The following is a 22,356-nucleotide window of genomic DNA, read 5'->3' as shown; positions in this document are numbered from 1 at the left end:
TCTCCGGCACAAAAAGGAGAAAGAGGACGACCTACCTCAGGCCTGTTGACAGCTGCAAAAAGCGGTGGTGCTCTCAGAATAGTTCACAACCTGACATCATCTCTGACAATTCAGGCAACACTGTTAGAATGGAATGAAGAAGACTCTACGCAAAATAAACTCAAGCAGGACCTTATCCTACTACTAAACCTCTATTGGAATCCGACGGTGACAAAGACCAAGAGTTTCATAAATAACGTGGAGAAAATTCTAACAGATGCAACTGAGAGGTACGACATGGACCACACCTTGATATGTGGCGACCTAAATGCCACCTGCCCTGCATTTGAGATGGAAAGGACAACTCATAACACGGGCAATGCACAATCAATAGCGAGAGGTGTAGCATGGACAAAACTGATGGAATTGTGGGATCTGTACAACCTAAATTCCCTAGAATCGGCCAAATCCAGAATACCAACATGGGAAAGTGCTGGCAGAAGAAGCACAATTGATTATATCTTTGCCTCAAAAGAGCTATATCTCTAAACCAGAAGTTTCAAGGTAGTGAAAACCACGGCGAGTGACCACAATCTACTAACTGCAATGTGGCCAGCAAAAAAAAGGATGCCGGTGACAATGCCAAAAAACCTGGAACTAAACCAACAAGGAAACCGATTGAAAATTACAACAGAAAGCATAATTTCTATCACGGCAGCTTATAATGGACAAAAAACCTCAAACACTTCAAAAGAAAATCTGGATTACAGCCCTCTTTTGATCCCTTATCTACACCCACGACGCATACGAGCAGATGACAAAACACATTTACATATTTACAATGAAGAACTGAGGTTAAAGAAATCAAATCTAAGAAAGGCTACTCGGCTTGCACGAACAAACCCAACAGAGACAAACGTAGACTTGGCATCCAAAACTAAAAGACTGTACAAATCGTGGATACAATCGACACGCTGGAAATTATATCAAGTGGTTGCAGAGAACCACTGAGAGCAGTCTGTAAAAAAAACTCACAAGATTTTTATGGCAATCATAAAACACAAAACCTCGCCTACGGACACAAGAACTTTAAACAGTGTTGCAGAAAAAAAATGGAGTGAACATTATACTGACCTATACAAAGATCCTATCCCAGAAGAAGCAACAGCGACTACCCAAGATGACGCAACCTGGATAGTATGCTCAGAGGAGGATATTTTGACAAAGATTAAGAATTTGAACAACTCCCGTGCCCCTGGCCCAGACGGCATCTCCAACACCCACTTGAAACAGGATGCAGAAATTTGGGCTCCACTAATATCAGAAATCTTCAGAAGATCAAGGATTTCGAAAACCATCCCTGATACGTGGAAGACAGCAAACATCGTCCCAATTTATAAAAAGGGCCCAAGGGACGATCCCAGAAATTACAGGCCGATTGCACTATTATATGTGCTCGGCAAACTTTTCGGATCCCTGTTGTTGGATGAATTTCAGATATGGCAAAAAGAGGCAAAAACAACTGACCCCTTCCAATCAGTATTTGAAAAGAACTTGGGAACGTCAGTAAACATTATGCTGATCAGTATATTAAAATCAAAAGTCTTTGAGGGGCATCCATCAATATTCATTGCTTCAATTGATTTGGTCCAAGCTTTTGACCGCGTGAATAGGAATAAACTGTGGAGAAAACATGGAGAAACCGAAATGTCCACCATCCATTCTTGATCCAGTGAAAGCGCTATACAGTGAACATCGATTAAAATTCGGCTCAACGAAGCAGGCTGGATGTCTGAAAACATAAAAACGGCCAGAGGTGTGAAACAAGGCTGCCCTCTGGCGCCGGCGCTGGACAAGGCCTACATGGCCGACATAGCAGATTCTGAAAATGACACTCGATCATTTCCACCGCAAATAGGCGATTCAAAGGTGACAAGACTGCTCTATGCAGATGACATTCTACTGCTTGACCAAACAGCAATTGGACTCCAGAGACAAATAGACAGTCTCACAGCCTACTTGAAAAAAAACGACCTAGAACTTAATACATCAAAAACAAAAATCTTGATCTTAGAAAAACCAACAAGACCAAAAAAAAGATCGCAATGGTTCGCAAATTCTGAGAAACTGGAAACAGCTAAAAGCTGTACTTACTTAGGGGTGAAACTCTCGTCCAGTAAAATCGATAAAACGATGCAAGAACATCTCATCGCCAAAACAAAAACCTTAGCAGCACAGGCAATATTGTTGGATAGATAATTTGGGAAATTTTCAATTCTCCCTTTAATAAACTTCTACAGAGCAAAGGTCTGTCCAACTCTGACCTATGGAGCAGTAGCTATGTTACATCTGCCGAAGACTCTATGGGCTAAACTTGAAGGTACATTTTGGCGTAGAGTGCTACGACTTCCAAACTCCACTCCTGTTGCAATTATCCGACATGAACTGAGCCTTCAATCATTGGAATCCATGGTGACGAGAAACAGCCTATTATTCCTGGGTAAAATCATAAGGCACCCTAGACCAAAAATTCTGGAGATCATACTCCAAGAGATGAGGAGCGAAAAAAACCTGATGTTAACAAGTTGGTACAGCAGACTGTTGGAACAGGTGGCTAAAATCGGATGTTCTGAATGGGATATAGAAAGGATCCCTGGAAAAATAAAGAGAAAACTTAAAATACAAGACTGGATTGAGACTTTAGACAAAGCAGAAGATCTCACAACTTCCACACATCACATAATGAACACCCAAAAAATAGATGAGGTTAGAAACTACTTAAAAAAGTTTCCAGACAAACGATTGAGAACAACTTTTTTGATAGCAAGGCTAAATTTTCTGAAAACCAATGAGATTCTTTTTCGAAGAAAACAGTCGACTACTAAAAACTGTCGATATTTTGAGATGATGGAAAACGAAACATTACGCCATCTCCTCCTTCATTGTTCAGGAACAAAAAAGCTGCGAACTATCTATCTTAATCCACTCAGAACTCGGCACCTAACGGCAAACGAAGAAACTTGGTGGAACATGCTGTGTGGCAATTCCACATCTTTGACTGTGGCAACAGCAAACATTTTGGAAAAATTGAAGCTAGAGGGAAAAAACCAATAAAAGAAAGCTCCAAACTTTGTAACAAACAGAAAACTACACAACAGTCACAACGAGAAACAACAAATAAAGACAGGAAAAATCTGGACAGAATTTGTAAAAATTGTAATACAATTAAACACAAAAAATAAAAAAATAAAAAAAAAATATGCGGTAACGTTACAAATGGCGTTCAGGAAGTCGCCATTATGAATAGGTCAAAATCATCAGATAAGTTAACGTATGCACTATGTTAAACAGTTTATAAACTAATATAGATTTACAAATATAAACTGTTATTGGCAAAAACGTCAGATCGAGTGAGCACATGTTTTTCGTAACATAAGGATGCTTTGAAGAGAAAACGTTCCGAAAAGCCATTTCGGATTGGGCAGAGAATGTGATTTTGTTTAAGTGCAACAAAATCCCAAAGGTTTTAAATAACACTATAGAGATAGGTTGATGAGTTGAATGAGTTCTAACGTCTAATAGACTAGATTCTTGATAGACTTATAGTTGAAGAGACTATTCTTTTGATAGTTATGAAAGAGTCACGAATAGTATGAATAATGCTAGAGTAATTACGTTTAAAGGTCTAAAGTGAAACTATTATTGCATTGGGTACCTACAATAGTAGATGAAAAAATTATATGGAGATGTTGGTTATCTGCGATTGGTATGAATGCTATACCTATTGAGGTTCATGTCGATTTAACAACATAAGAAGTTATACATCTTCAAAACAGTCGAATGTTATGCTAATAGCCAATGATTATTAAATATAGTAATATAAAGTGATTGCAAACAATGATTATAAGAAATGTCCCAGTTCCGAATCGGTGTTTAAACCTGTATTGCAGCAGTCCAGAGAGCATATCCAGAATGCTTCCCTTTGTCTTAGTCTTTTTTCATATTTCCTCCTCTTGGTGACATTGTGACCTTCTCTATTCCAAAGAATTTGATTTTGTCCATTTGTGTTTCTGAATGTTCAGTCAGAGAGTGTAGACCAAGGGGAAATCTGAGGTACTTGTTTTCAGCATTCTGATTGTGCTCCCCACATATAGTCTGGAGCATTGACATTGTATCGCGTATACAATGTATTTACTTTTGCAGTTTATGAAGTCTTGAATTTTGTGATTTCGGACGTTTGGCAATGCAATGTTTGAGATGCCATTGTCGGAATATTGGCACATATTGCATGTTCCACATTTGAAATTACCAGTTAGAACAGTCTGATTCCAAAGTTGTGTGAATCCAATTTAACTCTCTTAGAGAGAAAAGCCGTAGAAGAATTAAAACAAGACGCAGATTTAACAGTGAAACAAGCTGACAAAGGGGGGAAAATAGTCCTGCTGACCACCAACGACTATCTCAAAATGGCTGAAATACATTTGAACAACAAAAACTGTTATGAAATATTAAAGGAGAATCCTATTCTGCAACTCCAAGAAATATGGACCACCATGAGTAAAGAATGGAATTATGCGGACCTTCTGACAGATGACGAATTTGAGTTTATGAACAATCAATATCCAATCATTTCAAGCATTTATTTTCTTCCCAAAATTCATAAACACTCATCTCAGCGCAGTAGCATTTCATAGCCAGCTGGCGGGGAGTCACAACCCAACCAAGGGTTTTCTAGTAAGAGCGGGCCTTAAAGGATGGGACAGGGACAGGGGGCCACCTCAGGCCAGGGGCGAGAGGAGACCCATTGACTTTGACCTTCTGAAAAAGGTCATGTCAGCAACAGGGGCGGTCTGTTACTCATGGTATGAACACATAATGTTCAAAGCATGCTTTGCTGTAGCCTTCTTCGTGGCGCTCCAGGTCAGCGAGTTGGTGGCCAGAGCCAAGGGTGACCACGAACACAGGGCTCTATTGGTAGGCAATGTGTCAATAAGGGAAGGGGCGATACATGTCAACGTCAGGATATCAAAAACGGATCAAGGTGCAAAAGGCAGTGAACTGGTACTGGGCAAACTGGGCCAGGAGGTTTTTTGCCCAGTTGCGACCATGGCAGCCTACCTAGCTGTTAGGGGTGAGGGGTCACCCAACTTGTTCATGCACGAGGATGGAATGCCTCTCGCGCATTTTCAATTCAGAAAGGTTTTAGCCGCAACTCTGGTCAAGGCCAGTGTTGACCCAGCTACCTACTCCACGCATTCGTTCCGCATAGGAGCGGCAACAACAGCGCACAGGGAGGGTCTGGGGGACGACCTTGTAAAGAAGATAGGGAGATGGGAATCGGACAAGTTCAAGCTTTGTCAGATAAGAGGAGACGAGATGGGGGGCAGGGGTGGGCGGCCATTAAGGGCGCAGGGCGGGCCCCCTCTCCATCTCGAAGTAGACTAATCACCTCCCCTGTCTTCATAGAAGCCACCCGGGTATGGGTCGTGGGACATTCTTTCGTGTCCAGAGCGGCCGAAAGAGTGAGGACGGCGAATAGGGACGGCAACATGGGCCTCCAGCACACCCATATTTATTGGATCTCGAAGGCTGGTTTACAGTGCAACCAGCTATGGGGTACACTGGAACAGGCGGCACAGCATTACCCACCACCTGACATATTGTTGCTTCACATAGGGGGCAACAACCTGGTGGCAAGAGGCAGAAGGGAATTGACAACACTTTTGAGGACGGTTCTCACACGGGTTGGGAGGGCCTTTGGGGGCACCGAGGTGATGTGGTCAGAAATGATCGCCAGGCAAGAATGGAAGGGCGCATTGCACCATGGGGCGATAGAGGTGGCTAGAAGGAAGGCAAACGCAAAGATGGGGGTTTATTTAAAAAGTGGGGGATGGGATGGATCCGTCATCTACTTATCACCCTGAAAGTACCTGGTTATTTTGGAGGGGATAGGATGCATTTGTCGGTTGTCGGCACTGTGTTCGTGAACATGGAGTGCAGGGATCAATTGACAAATTCAGGGTTCATGTGAGGTTACAGGGGGGCAACGGTGAGGCCGCACAAAAAGAGCCAGGAGGAGGTTATGGGGGTGAACGTCTGACGGGTTGGCGGGAGGGGAATCACCCCCGCCACCCCCCACTCCCTCCCCACCTAAAGAGCGAATGAGTGAATGCGAGCTAGGTACAGCAGGATGGGGGGCCTAAGGAGCGACCTGTTCTCTCGGCAGGGGTAACTCTCTGCCGCCGGCAACCAGTAGAGAGTCTTAAAGGTCTCACAGGTCGATCCCTTTAGCAAAGCACTGGCAGACCCATAGGGACTGCTCAGCCTACGGCGCCCAGGAGTAATACACTCAGGGGAGGCCCTGGGGAAGAATGGGAGGGGTTAGGGGGCTTGGAAGCCATTCCAACCCTAAATGCGGGGGGGGGGTGGAAAGAGGAAAATGGAAAATAAGGAGAGTACAAAGGTCAACAAGGGAAGTTGGGGGGAGCAAGATGATGGTGTGGTGGCACAGTATGGTTGCCAAAGAAGCATATGGGGGAAGGGATAACGCGGAAGGATAATACATAAGGGTAAGTGGGGGGATCGGAAAGGGCTCGAGGGGTGACAAGAGGGAACCGGGGGGGTTCAAGGGGTGAAAGGGGAGCAAAGCGCAAGGCTGGGGGGGAAGAGACGGGGGTACTTGGGAAACAGAGAGAACGTCACATGGAGGTCAGCAGGGGCGGGAGTATGGATCACAGAGAACTGAACGTGGAGGAAAAGGGGGTGGCGGACGTAAGAGAAGTGAACCGGAAGGGAGAGGAGGAGCGAGCCGCGGGCATGGAAGGTAAGGACGAGGGATATACGGAACGAGGGGGGGGACAACCGGAGTAAGATCACTGAGGAGGGCCTAAAGGGTGAGGGAACCAGGAGGAACTGAAACGTAGGGGAAGCACAGCACTCTGGAACAGAAGGGCAAAACAGGAGCACTTAGCGCTAGAATCTGATGGTAGAAGGGGTAGGGTAAGGGAACCGAAACGCCTCAGAGTTGGAGTTGGCACCGAAAGGGGACAGGAGCACAGAGCAGAGTAGAAACGTTGGACACCGGAAAAGTGTCTGTGAGTTAGAAACGTATACTGTGAATAAGGACACCGAAAAAAAGTGTCTGGGGAATGTGGACTGAGAATAAGGGCAATGGGGAAAGTGCCTGGAAAACTCCAATACAAGCAACAAATGGCCATGGGTAGAGAGAAACTGGTAGTGAGGGCCTGGCTCAACCTGAAGGGTCCACCGGACACGGACGGTGTGGGGGGGGGCATACCTAAGAAGCCCCACTCGGCGTAGAAGAACCTGTGGTGTGGTGGATACACGGATCGCCTGTAAGATAACTCGGCATTGTAATTTCGAACTTTAAATTGTGTTTGGGTCTTTATTCCAGGGAATGCATTACTGGGGGAGAGGGCATACAGATGCGGCAGGCAAGGAAAAGGTGTAAGGAGTGCGCGGGGGGAGGCGCCGCAATGGGATGCCCCCGCTAAGTACGTTTACCGTTCCTCACATCTTGGTTATGCTATATATAGCAGAGGTTTTCCGATCCGTGCAGGTAGTGCAGTCTTTTTTGTTGTTAGTTTGCCCGCCTTCACTGGCGCTCAATCGCCCTGCAGCCAGCTTGGTCAGGCTCTCAAGCGCCCCCCCCCCCCGCCCCCATCTGGACTTATACTTGACAATGGTGCAAGTACATAGGCAATGGTCGAGAAAGCCACAAGTACCCTAGATTATAATGCAAGTACCTGGCAATGGTGTGAGTACCAGACATTCTGAAAAGAAGGCCTTGAAATGGGATGAGTATAGGGGCTTTCAAAGGCATTACGTGATATGCTAGCCATTATTGGCATTGTATGTGCAAACAGTAGCACATCACGCAAATACCTGAGAAATGATGAATGGACAGAGGATAGCAATGCTTATAAATCGGCTAAAACTATTGGCTTTTTAAACAGTTTTTGTTCACGTCCCTGCTATTTGCTCTAACTCTCTAATCTATTAAATAGAGGCGAAGCAAATTTAATTTGGTGTAAGTTTAACGTCTTATTACACCTGACTTAAGTTTCTTTTGTCCTTTTATTTTACAGTCAGAAGATTACTATGACCTTAGGAGGCTGTACATGATATTGGGTTCATGCCTTTTCTACAAGGTAAGAAGAAAGCACAATGTTCATTATTGCAAATGTTGTAACAAAAGCCACATGCGAGCAAACGTATCCATGAGGTTCAACACTGAGAACAAAGCATAGTGCTGATGCATAATTAAAAGCATCTCTTAGTATGAAACAGGAACACCTACTTTATAGCAACAAAATAATTGAGTTTTGTCCACGCATATATATTCGATCAGCTCACACAGTTTGAGGTCTTTCTGCCTCTCATCACCCGACCCTCCAACAATCATTGAGTTGTTTGGGTGAATGTATGCTGCATGGAATTTGTCACTCAACACACATTTGTATAAGACATCCGATTTACTTTATATCGGGTTTTGCACAAAAGAATTGCAAGACTTACTGTGGTTTCTTTTTTACTTTAAATCAGGATGTAAAATCAAAGGGGTATTACTTTCACACCTCCTTTTAACGCCATGCCCCATTTACCTGCTTGTTTAAGGTGTAGAGACCAGCAGAGTGGAGTGTGCATCTCTGCTTTACTTTTCATGTTAGTGTAAAACCAATAGATTCCAGTGGGGTAATCCCTGCATTTACATCTGGTCAATAGCAGCCGGATTCCATTGAAATTTATTATAAAATGCCTCATGCAAAGTGTAATTTGCAGGCAGTATTTTATTTCTCTCAAAGCGGAGAGTACATTGAAGATTAAAGGCGATTTCACCTAGTTTTACGGTTTAGTTTTCCTCTCTGCTTTGAGAGTAGTGAAAATTGAATGCAGGGGGCCAACAGTACTTTAAGTGCAATTGTTGTCAGTCGCCCTCAAACGATTACCGTTTTTGTTGTTGAAAATGACCCGCATTGTATGTATGTATGTATGTATGTAATTTTCTGTGTAATCCCTGTAGGTTCCTCTACTGCTGTTCTTAGTTTGCACTTCTGCTGTCTCTTTTACATCATGCACTAGAAAGCAATAACCGAGAGAGTGTAAAAAAGGTGTGCCTATGAGGTTGATCAGCAAAAGAAAGAAATATAACTATTGAACTATGAAGAATATAATTAATTGCAGCAAGTCAGGTTCTATGAATGTACAGCCATCATAATGTTTTGCCATGTGAAGATTCATGGATTTAATCAGTCATTTTCTTCCGCTTCTAAATTCCTCAAAATGTATACCAAATAAAATATAATGTGCGCTATTGTGCATGCAATAAGGGAGACATTAGTACAAGTTTGGACCCACGTTCAGAAGGCAGATCCTCACGAATGGCAAAATATACCTTAACTTAATCATTAACAAAACGTCATCAAAATAGAGTAGAGTGATGGGCAAAACAACATTTATTTGCCGTGCTTTTTAATTGAGGTCCGGTTTTATGACCGTGTTTGTACATACGAACTGGCATTAGCCCACCAATAACAGAGTATAGCCCTCCATCCCAAAGCAACTGTGGTCATGGGTAGTTATAGCTCTGTCTTCACCAGCATAATAATTGTGTTGATTGTTTGTATGAATTGGATTATCTGCTATTTGGATTAATGACACCATGGCAGGCTGAGATCATGAATGGGTCACTTTTGACAGAGGTAACCAGAGCATCACTAAGAAAAAAATAAAAGTACAAGTACCGCACACTACCTTGGCTATAGTACTATCCGCTCTTCAAAGGGAAGTGTTGATTTTGTTAATAACTAACCAGTCGCTTTGGAGAAAGTAGTATTCACCAATTGGAAAAGGCTTAGCAGAGGCTGTATCCTTTCATTTCTCTGTCTGGCTTTAGAAGCACTTATGAAGCCGAGTTGACTCTGGTTTGCGTGGCTGATGTCTTTTTGATGGCCATGGTGGGGCCTGTATATTAGCTCAGATCCTATTTGACTTGTAAATATCTTGGAACACCATTGATCAAGGGGCAGATGATGTAGTATTATCTACAGCCGCAGGGATTCTAGGGCCATATTTCAATGACCACCATTTCCCTGCAGAACAGGGCCTAACAAAGGTGAATGGGAGTTGTTCTCACTGGTAGGCCCTGTCTCTCATCTTGGGCAATATCATCTGGAGGCTGGTGGGCACCACCAGCAAGAGGTGCATAATCTGTAATTTCTGCAGTTTGCTGCTGATACACAAATCCGGGTCTCGCTCTTGGCATGTTTTAGATCATCTGGAATCTTTGACAATTTCTTTGACCAAGTTGACACATGGATGAAGATAAATAAGTTCAAATAAGCCAAAATAAGGCTGAAATAATGGTTGTGCCTTATGAAAGACCCCCAAGGTTTGGCCAGTGAGAGATGCCTTGCATTAGTGGTGCGCATGCACTATATCGGAAGCTGCCCAACCGCATTGTCATTTTTCACAATAGCTTTAGTTTTTCTGCCCATGGTGTCGCATATTTCAAAAGCAGGTCGGAGGGATTGCATTGTCAACTAAATTTGAACCATTGATGCCAGCTTTTTCTGGACTTGTCTGGATTATGTACATTTGGTTTGTATTTGTGTTTGTTTTTCTACTGCTGTGCATAATGCATATGCATAATCTGCACAGGTTACTTACTGTTTGTTTAGTGTGTGAAGCATAACTTGGTCATTATACCCTTAAGAGCTCTTCTGGAAACAGGCTGTTAGGTAAGAATTGGTGCAGTCACACTGGGTGAGACTACACAAGACCTGTCTGCTTAGTATTAGGTAAAGCACCTTTTGGTATAGGTCTGTACTACACAAGTTGGTAGTGTAACTGAGCAGCCAGGCCTATCTCAAGAGGAGTAAATGTGAGCTGTACAGCTGTACAAATGAAATCCGTAAATACAAGTGACCAAGTAACACTTACACTTACATTCAGTTAAAAATAGCTATTTATTTATTTAAAATCAGTTTTGAATAAACATTCTTTAAAATCGCTAAGGATTGTAACAATACAAATAAACTTTGAAATTACTTTTCAGAATCAATAAAGCCAGTGAATAATGTTTGGATATGCTCAATACATTTCTCCTACACCCGCAGGTGACTTCAATCACAAGGAGAGTATTTGCATTTATATATCACACCAATATACTTAGTAGATACTGAGTTGCAGAAAGGAAGGGTTAAGGGAAAAAAAGGTTAGAACACTTTCTAAAAAAATGTGAGGACAACTGAATCCTCCAATGAAGTCTAGATAAGCCTTCCCCAGCAGTAACAGTGATTAACAAGTGGGGGGATAAGTAATACCAAAGTCGATGCATTCAGAAGAGTGCCTTTAGGGAGCCAGGACAACCACTGTCATTTGGACACAGTCTAAAGTTCTGATGCACTTCTTGGTTAAAAGTCTTGCACTAAGTTAGAGAGTTCAGAAAAATCACTTGTAGGGACACAAGCTGTTAAGCCTCTGCAAAGGGAGTTGAAATCAACTCAGAATGTAAGCAGGTGCAAGTCTGAAGTGAGACAGCACGACTTAAGGCAAGAAGATAAGTACCCCCAAGCCCGAAAAAGTACCTTTGGTAAGAAGAAAGTGGTCCAGCTGGATTCCGTCTTGCTACAGCTAAGCAGACCCTGGTTCCTGAGCCTCAGTCGTGGGGACAAGAGGGAGGACATCTGGAGGGCTCCTGCGGCAGTAATTGGGAAGGTCGTCAGCAGCTACAGGTTATCTTCGTTTCAGCTACACTTTGCGGTTTCAGCTTTACGCAAACAGCACTGATGCAGAACGATGGACACCAGTTGGACTGTCCTTGCTCCCTCGGTCATGCACTCTGATGAGGGGACTCTGGATCGGGATTTCCTGCTTATGGGGTGTCCTTAGGAGGCTCCTGGAGCTTTTGGCCAGATTCGTTCTGTGGAAGACGTTGTACTCGACTATGGATACTCGACCCCTGGCATTGGGATTCTGCAGAAACGGAGAGGCACAGCGAGCCAGGGATTGTGCCAAAGAGGAGTTTCTCGGGGTTAGTTGGTCCCACTAATCCAAGGGGAGAAGTGGTTCAATGCGGAGCTTCCTTGTCGACGTGAAAAAGGAGGTCAGCACAGCAGCAGGGCTTCACCGGGCAATTCAAGGTCCAGGAGGTTGCAGCGGGCTTCTCGTCACTGTTTCGTCTTCAGATGTTTTTTCCAGCGGTCAACTGTAGTCCCAAGAACATCGCCTTTTAAGCAAGTTTTCCCATTCATGCACAGCCTAGTCTGTCAATCAAACAGGTTTCGTTCAGGACACCAAGAGACAAAGGACAGGGGAGTTTTGTGACCCTCCCTCACATCCTGTCCTTCCAGACACACTGGAGCCAGGGGCAGCTTCAGGGCCGATGCCCGCCAAAGGCAGAACACACAAAGGGTTCAAATCTGTCTCAATGCACAGATTAAAAGCAAAGAAAGACATAACAAACAGAAAATGGCAAAAAAAGAAGACAGGGGCCATTTTGAAAAAATGGTCATCTATGGGTGCTGTACTGCAACTCAGGGTTTAGCCTGCTGTAGAAAAGCGCACTGGTAGTGAAATGTAAACCATTGCCACCAGCCATTTAAAGTAGTGAGGGTAACAAAAAGTGTTGCATTAGAAAGTAGGAAAAGTAGCTACTAGGTAACGCCCCAGCACTCCACATAAGATAGTGTGTGCTGGACCTACAAAGTAAAAGGTAAGTAAGATCAATTTCACCTTACTATTCTTGGCAACAGTAGTTCTCCCAAGAAAAGGCTTTAAACCTTAAGGGAAATCAAAATGTTTTCCCAGTGACGCTAAACTGAAGGTGATGTGTGTCACCATACACAAAGCAGATGTTTATGGAGTTTGTCAAACTCCAAAAACAGTGAAAACACAAAACACAAATCAGGTAAAAACACATGAGAGAGCTTCCTAGAGTTTGTCAGAGAGAGAGAAGCACAATATTATAGACCGACGATGTTGAGAGCTGTACAAAACGGAGGGCCAACGAATAAGGAGCAGGGAATCTCGAACCTGCAAACTATGCAGCTCAACGAGACACAAGGATACCAACAGAGGTCATATGAATTGGTCCATACCATCCAGGGATGAGGAGGGGGGCAAGGGGGTTGGAAAAGTTTGTTGTACTGTTATAATCAGTGTTGGCTCAAATCACTTAAAATACACAATCGACAACCCTAAGGGTAAATATGTAAGTGTGGGTACCGTAAACTGTATGTGATACACTTATTGAGGCACTTGTGCCACTATTGTACTGGAATAATGATTGTGAATGAATAATTAAAGTTTTGAAAAAGAAAACACACGAGAGAGGGAGAAAAAGGTCCCACTCATTCAGGAGTTAAAATTAAAAAGTCCTAAATCCAGCAAAAGAACTGGGGTCTCTAAGCTTGAAGGATTTTAGCACAGAAATGAAAATTCCCCCTAAAACAGGCTACTTTATCTTCATTCCCTTATGGTACATCAAAGGCCAATTGTACAAAACGTATTCGGTAGTTATGTATGTGCTGGTTTTTATCTAGCACACGCCTAGCTGTGAAGCAATGTAGCGCTGTACAAGGTGATAAAGTAGAATGGTTCATTCATAGATACAGTTAGGAGGTCACACTGGGGTGCTCTGCCCTACACTAGGAAGCTGTGCAGAGAGATGTGCCTTTCTTTAAATACATTTTTGTGCACCCCTTCCATAAGAACAGATGAGACTATAGCCCCAGCAGCAGTCATCCCGAAGCAAGATCTATTAAAACAATGTGTGGCTGATTTTCTTAGCTCCAATGCAAACAGGAGCCTTTTCTTCATTTGATTCCCTACATCTCAATGTGAGTTAGTTAATATTGGCATTTTAAAATGTTAATTTGTTTCGACAATCACTTATTACATTCAAAGAGCAATCAATATCTGGAATCTACCTCAGATGCTCATTTACTACATTTGATTCTCTTACCTCCTGTCCTTGCACAGCTGAATACTTCTTGATCCCAACGGATATATTGTTGGTAGACAGGTAAAATAAAGTGTGCCAAGGTCACGGGCTGCAAGGAAGGCATTCCATGCCCACGCACCAGGTGGACACATCACAAGCTCCACACCTTACTTAACTGGCTCCATTGACATCCAGGAAGCTGTTTCTATGAGCTGGTTTGTGGGATTTGTTTATGACCTGGAATAGATGTTTATGTAATAACAGCTTCCTTTTACATTTTTATCTGGTTAATGGGTACCCTACCCATACCAAAGAATAATTCAAGATAGTATGAGCCAATAGATTTGTAGACGTCAGGTATGCAACATCAGAAGTGAATAGAATGCCATCTTTCCTCCAAATATTGCAATGGAGCTTCTCTGAGGGCCAGCATTGAAACCTTGCTTTGATGTGAAAGCAGTGTAGCTGGATTTCTTTTTATATTTGTTCAACACAGAGTAGTTAATATGAGTGGCGCTGTAGTCTCACTTTGGAATATTTAGGATACTGATGGCAACAGGACCGCTGGTGCTTATTTCCAATTAAAAGTACTGTGTTGGTGTGTTTATGTAAGCAAAGTTGTGGAATTTTCTTTGGGGAATCCAGTGTGAACCCAACTTACATGCTTACATTGAAATGTCTATTGTATGGTGAAACCTAGGCCTCCCACTATCTAGGAATCTGAAATCTAGGTGTGTTCTCTCATTGTTCTACCATTTTTTGAAACCTAGGCCTTTCTCCCACTATCTAGAAATCTTAAATCTAGGGGTGTTCTCCCTTTGTCTACCATTTTGTGAAACCTAGGCCCTCCTTTTACCCAGGAACACCCATCAACCACAGAAAGCAAGTAACTACAGCCAGGTCACTTTACTTCAGTTATTTGTATAGTGCACCTTGGACCCATAGGCATGAGGGCGCTGACAAACAAGCAAGCAGTTAGTCTAACCGGAAAATATAAGGAACTAGGGAGGTGGAAAAGCCAGGAAATGTCAGGCAAACAACCAAAGTAACAGGAACCTGTTGTCTACTACTCGTTTCCAACTGTGCTACCCTCTACCAACGCGTATTATCCCGCTAGCACCTCGCTTAGACCGTCCATCAATAGATGAAGGAACACCAGAACCTAACCCACTAAATTCTAAGTTACTCTCCGTAGTACTAACATACTCTTAGACCTTAGTCCCCTTTCCTCCATACTGCATGGGCATCACTTCCAAGGGACGGGAGACGGAATGTTTTTCACCAGGAAAAACCTTCTTCCCCTTTAAATTTCGAGGCGCTCTGGGGTGCGGCCCTAGGAGCATGCGATTCCCTGACTGCATACTCCTTCGCCACACCTCAGTCACCATAGACACGTCGACAATAGATTACCATTGCCTAATGACACCAGTATTATTAGGGGGGAGGATGGTTGGACGTATGGAGGAAAGGGGACTAAGAGTACGTTAGTCATTACGGTGAGTAACTTATAACTACTCTTACGTCCAGTCCCCTGTCCTCCATACTTCATGGGCGATTACAACTGAATGTAGTCCCAGGGTGGAGAGGAGAACCTCCTTAAATAAATAGGTTCCTGAGAACCAACCGCCTGTCCAAAAGCTGCATCAGATATAGAGCCAGCATCCGAGCAGTAATCCTTGCAGAAAGCTGAGGGAGTGGCCCATGTGGCTGCCCTGCTTATGAATTGCCAAGGGACATGGTGCTGGAATGCGATGGCCGTTGCCTTGGCCTTGACTGTGTGGGCAGGCATGTTTGCTGGAAGAGGCTTGTGCTCCTCCTTGTATGCCTCTTTGATGGCCGAGACCATCCAGTGGGATTTGGAGGCCTTGGAGTCTTGATAGCCTGGTCTTGCACCTCCAAAAGTGACAAATAGGGCGTCTGACTTGCGGAGGCCCTTAGTCCTGTCAAGGTAGAATTTCAGGGCACGCCTGACAGGCAGTGCAGAACTCTCTGTGCCTCGTCCCTAGGATCGGAAAAAAACGTAGGAAGCACCATCTGCTTGTTTAAATGGAAAGCAGACGGCACCTTAGGCAAAAATGCTGGGTGTGTCCACAGGTCTATTTTGTCCCTGTTAAAAAGGTAGTATATGGTTCTGAGGTGACCAGCGCCTGGATTTCACCGACTCTGCGAGCCGAGGTGAGGCCGACTAGTGAGGCCATCTTAATGGTGACCAGCCTGATGTCTGCGGACGCCCTTGGCTCAAATGTTTTGTGCACCAGGGTGCCCAGGACTATGTTCAGATCCCACACGGGTTGTGGCCTCTTGATGGGCGGGTAGAGCCTTGCGAATCCCGTCAAATGTCTCTTGACAATCGCATTGGAGGAGGAGAAGAAGACCCCCTCCTCCCAGTTCCTGTAAGCCCCGATGGCTGCGAGGTAAGTGCAGCAGGTGTCCACCTGCACGCCTGAGTGGGCGAGGTGCGCCGAGAAGGATAGCACGTCGTCCAAAGTACATGCCAGGGGGTCGATTTCCTTGGAGTCTGCCCAGTGGTAGAACCTGGTCTATTTACTTTTATACTGGGCCCTGGTAGCATTGCTCCTTGCGCTCTGCATGATCTCCAGATTTGCCTGGGGGAGGCTGAGGTGCCTTAGCGTTACCTGATCAGGAACCACGCTGTGAGGGCCAGCTTCTGTGGTGCAGGGTAGATGACTCTGCCCGCCAACTGCGCCAGAAGATGTGCTGGGCCCGTCGGAAGGTGAATCGGTGGCATCTCCGAGAACCATGGTCTGGCTGGCCACCATGGAGCTATTAGAATGATGTTGAGCTGGCGAGACTCCTTGATCTTGCAAATCACTCTGTGAATCAGCAGAATGGACGGGAAGGCGTATGCTGTCATGCCATTTCACTCAATCTGAAATGCATCGCCCAGGGAGCTGGGGCCTTTTCCTTGCCATGAGGTCAACTGAGGGCACTTCTTGTTATGCCAGGTGGCAAAGAGGTCCACCTGAGGGTGACCCCATCTGCTGAAGATCTCCTGAAGAGCGAGGTTGTTTAGCTGCCACTCGTAATTGTCCGCTCCCAACCTGCTGAGCCTGTCCACCTCCAGGTTGGATTCCCCCGGAAGGTGGACTGCCATGCGGTAGATGTTGTTGTCCAGGGCCCACTCCCACATGCTGACTGCCAGACGGCACAGTGGAGGGGATCTGGTGCCTCCCTGCTTGTTAACGTAGTACATGCTCGTCCAGGTGTCCGTCTGGATGAGGACAACCTTGCCTTCGATCAGTGGAAGGAACGCCCTGAACGCTAGCCATATGGCGTTCAGCTCTAACTAGTTGATGTGGTACTCCTGCTCCTGCCGGGTCCAGGTGCCATGGACAGAGTGATTGTCTAGGGTGCCCCCCCCATCCCTCGAGAGAGTAGTCCGTTGTGATGGTGACCTGCGGGATGGGAGGCTGGAAGGGCTTGCCCCTCTGTAGGTTGCAGTCCATGGACCACCATGTGAGATCCGGTTGGAGAAGTGGAGGAACGTTGATCATCTTGGATTGATAGCCCCGCTCGTGGTTCCATGATGCCATGAAGTGCAGCTGTATCATCCTCATCCTGAGTCTCGTATGGGGAACGGCTAAGAGAACCGCTGCCAAGAGACCCAGGAGGTGCTGGTACCACCAGGCCGAGGTCACCTCTCGGCTGAGGAAGTTAGTAGTGGCCCTCTTGATGGCTGTGATCTTGTCCTCCGATGGAAAAACCTTCTCAGAGCACGTGTCCCATATGAATCCCAAGAAGGTCAGAGTCTGCGTGGGCTGCAGCTGCGACTTATTGAGATTGAGCAAAAAGCCCAGATCGTGCAGTGTGTTTATAAGAGCATGGGAAGTGTGGTGTACTGCTTCCTGAGATGTAGCCCTGACGAGCCAGTCGTCGTGGTATGGGTAGATGTGGAGGCCCTGAGCCCTTAGAAGGGCAGCCACTGCATTCATGAGTCTGTTAAAGACCCTGTGGGCCGAGTTGAGGCCAAAAGGATTCACCTTGTATTGGAAATGGAAGCCCATGATCCTGAATCGCCAAAGGGAACGTTGGGGCTGCCAAATCGGCACGTGTAGATACGCGTCCTTCACATCCAGGGACCACATCCAGTTTCCCTTGCACAATGTCTCCGCTATAAAAGCTGGCGTAACCATCTTGAATTTGTGTAGAGGTAGGGAGAGGTTGAGGGTCGAAGGTCTAGCACAACTCTCAGGCCCACCTAGTTCTTTTTCTGAATAGCGAAAATCCTGGAGTAAAAGCCCGAGCCTCACTGGGAGGCTGGGACTTCCTCCACTGCCTGGCTCTGGATGAGCGACAGGGTCTCCGCCACAAGAGTTGCTGTCCCAACTTGATGGAGTGGAAGGGAGGAGGGAGGAGAGGCTGGGATGGATAGGTGGCACTCCGTGGATACTACGAATAGGATCCAGGGGTCAATGAAATTCTGGCGCCAGAAATGTACATGGAGAGCAAGCCTGCCCCCACTGGAGACACGTGGACCCAGAGGGGAGTGTCATGCTTTCTTTCCCTCTGAGGCAGCTGTGGAGGAGGGGGACTGGAAAAAGCCCTTAATACCCCCACCCCCTTTTTGTTGCTTGTGCCGATGTTGTGTCGGCTAGCGGTCCGGCTACCTGGACCTCCGTTCTTGGAAGCCACAGAACCCTCCGTATGTACGCTCCTTGTTGGAGCACTGCTGTGACATGGTGTACGATTTGGGTGTGGTCTTTGTCAGGATGGATAAAGACTTGGCCGTTTGTGAGATGTTTTTCTTTTTGTCCAGCTCCTCATCCGTGGTGGAGTAGAAGAGGTCACCCCCCTCGAACAGCAGGTCTAATATGCGTTCCTGGACGTCCGGGTTGAATTTAGTAGCACAGAGCTGGGCTGTTCTTTCCATGTCTGTGGTGATGCAGATGGCCCGGCCAGAGGTATCAATGTGGGCAAGGGTGGACTCCATGAATTCCTGCACCACCAGCTTGGCCTCAGCCAGTCCCGCTTTGAAACGTGATTGGCTCTGCGTAGGAAGCTCTCAGAGGAAATCAGCAATTTCCCGCCATAACCTCTGGTTAGCGGCCGCCAGCATGGCATCAGCTTTGGCCTGACAAAGATGCAAGGATGCGTTGAAATACAGCTTCTTCCCGTATGCCTCCAAGATCTTCTCCTCCTTGCCTAGCAGCGCCGTAGAGGAGGAGGCTGAGGACGACTGAGGCTTGGAGTATAGTTATGGCGCTGTGATGAGGATGGGCCGATACCAAGAGTGTATCCCTCTCCATCTGCCTGTACTTGGCGTCCAGGCGTCGATTGACCGTTTGGACAGGGTGGGGCTTGAGCCAATCCTTCTTGGCCAAGGCGACTACGTCTGTCTGCATCGGGATTCCCGTTTTAGCAGAGGGGTGTTGCATGAGGAATTCTGCAAGGACCCCCTCTACTGGTTGCTCGACCTCACATTGAGGAAGGCCCAGGTACTCTGCCAGCCCTGCAAGATGTTCATGGATGGCTTTGGCTGACGATGGTGTGTCGGGGTCGTCCTCCTTGTCTGTGTCCACCTGGGGGTCCTTAGGATTCCGCACCGGTGGAGGAGTGATGGGCGCTGGAGGTTGAGGTACAGTGACCGGAGCCAGAGGCAGTGGTGGAGGCTGGTACAGAACCACCTGTACAATCGGTTGGGGGGCCGGAGCAGGTGGCAGAGGCTGCGCTGGGGCCAGAGGCGCCGACGGAGGGGCCTGCGGCGCCAGAAATATTGGAGGGACCACGTCCCTGATGGCATCCGTCAGAATGAACCTTATGGGAGGAGATTTCATGAGCCCGAGGAAGCTTTCAAAGAACCTGTCCTCACAGGCTGGAGGAGTGGTAGGGGATGTAGACGGAGTAGCGGGAGGCTGCTGGAGCTGCTGCATACCCTGCCCATAAGGACGCATCGGGAACCTGCCCTGCGCAAATGAAGGATAGGCTGTAGGCCATGTACCTTGTTGACACCAGTCCCATCTTGACACTCGTTCCTCGCCCTGCTCCCATTCCTGGTGCAGCGTCAGACGGGTGCTAATGTCTGGCACAGTGGCCATTTTGTCGAGCTGCCTTCCGCGCACCTGCGTCGTTTTGCACAGCTCACTGGGCTCAGCCTCGTCAAGGCCTCTTGAGTGTGGATCATGAGGCCTACCCTGCTCATCAGGCTGAGGCCTGGTAGGCGTTGCACCCTCGTCCGGGAGGTCGGTAGAGCTGCATTTAGGCGCCCCCTCTGACATATTGCCGGTAAAAGGGTGTGGCCCTTCGGGTGATGACCCGGTAAAAGAACCTTCCAATCCCTCACACTGTCAACGGGAGGATCCAAGGATCCCTCAGCTTGTAGGCTCGTAGCTGAGGAAGCCTCGGTGCACGTGCTGGCACGAGAACCTGAGCTGTCAATCCCGCACGGGAGAGTCCTTGGGAAGGAGTCTCCCTTGTGGGGTGCGATGCAGAATAGAGGCCCTACCTTAGGCCTGGATCGATGTTTGACGAAGTCCTTCATGCCCTCTGGAGGTGATTTCTGGAAGAGCTCCCTCCACCTGGCTAGTCTGTTCTTCAGAGACCTCGAGGACAGATTGTTGCACGCTGTACAAGCTTGCCAACCGTGGTATGGGCCAAAGCAACGTAGGCAGAGGGCATGGGGGTCTGAAGGGAAGAGTCCGTTGCAGGATGGACACCTGCTGAACCCTGTGGAAGCCGACATGTGCCGGGGAGTACCTGTATGATAAAAAGACAAAAAAAGACAGAAGACGATGTACACGCGCGTGGAATGACATAGCCGAAGCCAAACCCAGGAGCGCTGGTGAATTCAGCCCGTTCCCATCGACGCAGAAAAGGGGACTGAGGTGTGGCGCTGGTGGCCCCTGCGCGCCTCTAAATTTAAAGGGGAAGAAGGTTTTTTCTGGTGAAAAAGGTTCCGTCTCCTGTCCCTTCGAAGGGACACCCATGCAGTATGGAGGAAAGGGGACAGGACGTAAGAGTATTGGACAGCCACCCATAGAGGGTATACAGCTGTCATATCAAGACTCGAAATCACCCAAACCCCACAAGGCCCTACAGGCGGGCTACTGCCCCTGTAACCTCAATACCCAAACCATCCTACTACCAAAGACCACAAAATGCCCCGACGCAGCTGGACGCCGCCAAAAAGAATCGGAACAAGGAACAAACTGAACTGACCCACATCCTCACCCTCCTCCAGTAGAAACCGTCACAAATACAGAACGCACCCAACAAACACTACAGCCAACAGAACAAACATCATGAGAAGAGAAAAATCCCTCTATCTCACACTGTACCTCGCAACAACCACAGCACCTCGACACTTCAGCGCCAGCAACATGTGCAGACACGTCGAGAGCCCAATGGAACCCTTAAAAAAAAGAAGAGAGGACCCCAGAAGAGAAGGGTACGAAACCTACATCCTCACTCCATAGATCACAAAAACACAAATGCACCGCCAGCAACTGCATCAAAACATAGAAGATGATGAAGCTGAAGAATTCATCAACCCAACTATCAATTTAACAGACCGCCTCAACGACAAAGGGGACTCCACAGATCACCAACCAATCTGTGACAACAACACAGAAGCACTCCAACTGAACAACCGCAAGACAAGGATCAGAAAAACAAACCTAAGCACGTCAGAAAGATCCATTGCAACCTAATCAATGCTAGATCAATGTCAAAACATGCCACCGAGATCTATGCTCTCCTATGCAACAGAGGTATCGACATCTTATTCATAGCCGCAACATGACAATTTACAAAATCACACTCCACAACTGCCTCCCTGACAAATTCAGGTGATCACAAGCAAACAGGAAAAACAAAAAAAGGAGGACTGGCGAAAATTAAAATTAAAACTAAAAAAGAAGAACCACTAAATATCGAAAACTGTGAATCCTAAATGAGAAAATAACATTCTACCATCTGACAAGACCGCTCAGATTAAGCAACGATAGTCACGTAGAACCAAAAACATACAATAAAAGAACATTTGGAGGATCATCTTTCTCTCACCTGGCAGCAATATCCTGGAATTACCGGCCAAAAAACATATGCAACGCAAGGGATTATCTGGAATTCAGAAAACTACTCAAAACTTGGCTCTTTGCTTCAGAACCAGAAGGAAACTACTAGGATGCATAGATCCAGCAGGAAACAAGAATCCCAGGGACGAACCCATGACTAACTTAATGTTCCCTAATCAGAAGGTGGGGGGGACAACCCGACCACCCATGTCCTCATCTCGCTAGTCCGCAGAGGAAACTTAGGTTGGTTCTCAGCAGGAGGATCTCATGGGGAGGGAAACTCCCTATAGGACCAGTGACGAATATCAGGGGAGAATGCGGTATTGCCATCCTCCACCCCTAGCACCCTCATCCTCCTACCTTATACCCAACTCTATA

At 46.4% G+C, this 22,356-nt stretch overlaps 1 protein-coding gene across 3 annotated transcripts in view; it reads left to right on the top strand.

The window, feature by feature from the left end:
• Positions 1–22,356, top strand: part of INTU (inturned planar cell polarity protein) — a 1,700,152-nt gene that overhangs the window by 1,202,798 nt on the left and 474,998 nt on the right. For all 3 annotated transcript variants that reach the window (XM_069631109.1, XM_069631111.1, XM_069631110.1), the window contains exon 10: positions 8,088–8,150. In XM_069631109.1, the coding sequence (XP_069487210.1) occupies positions 8,088–8,150 (63 nt within the window). The remainder of the gene's footprint in view (positions 1–8,087; positions 8,151–22,356) is intronic.

The sequence above is a fragment of the Ambystoma mexicanum genome, chromosome 6q (genome assembly GCF_040938575.1).
Source record: "Ambystoma mexicanum isolate Mex_15411 chromosome 6q, UKY_AmexF1_1, whole genome shotgun sequence".
NCBI lineage: Eukaryota > Metazoa > Chordata > Amphibia > Caudata > Ambystomatidae > Ambystoma > Ambystoma mexicanum.
This window is presented reverse-complemented; position numbering and strand designations above follow the sequence as displayed.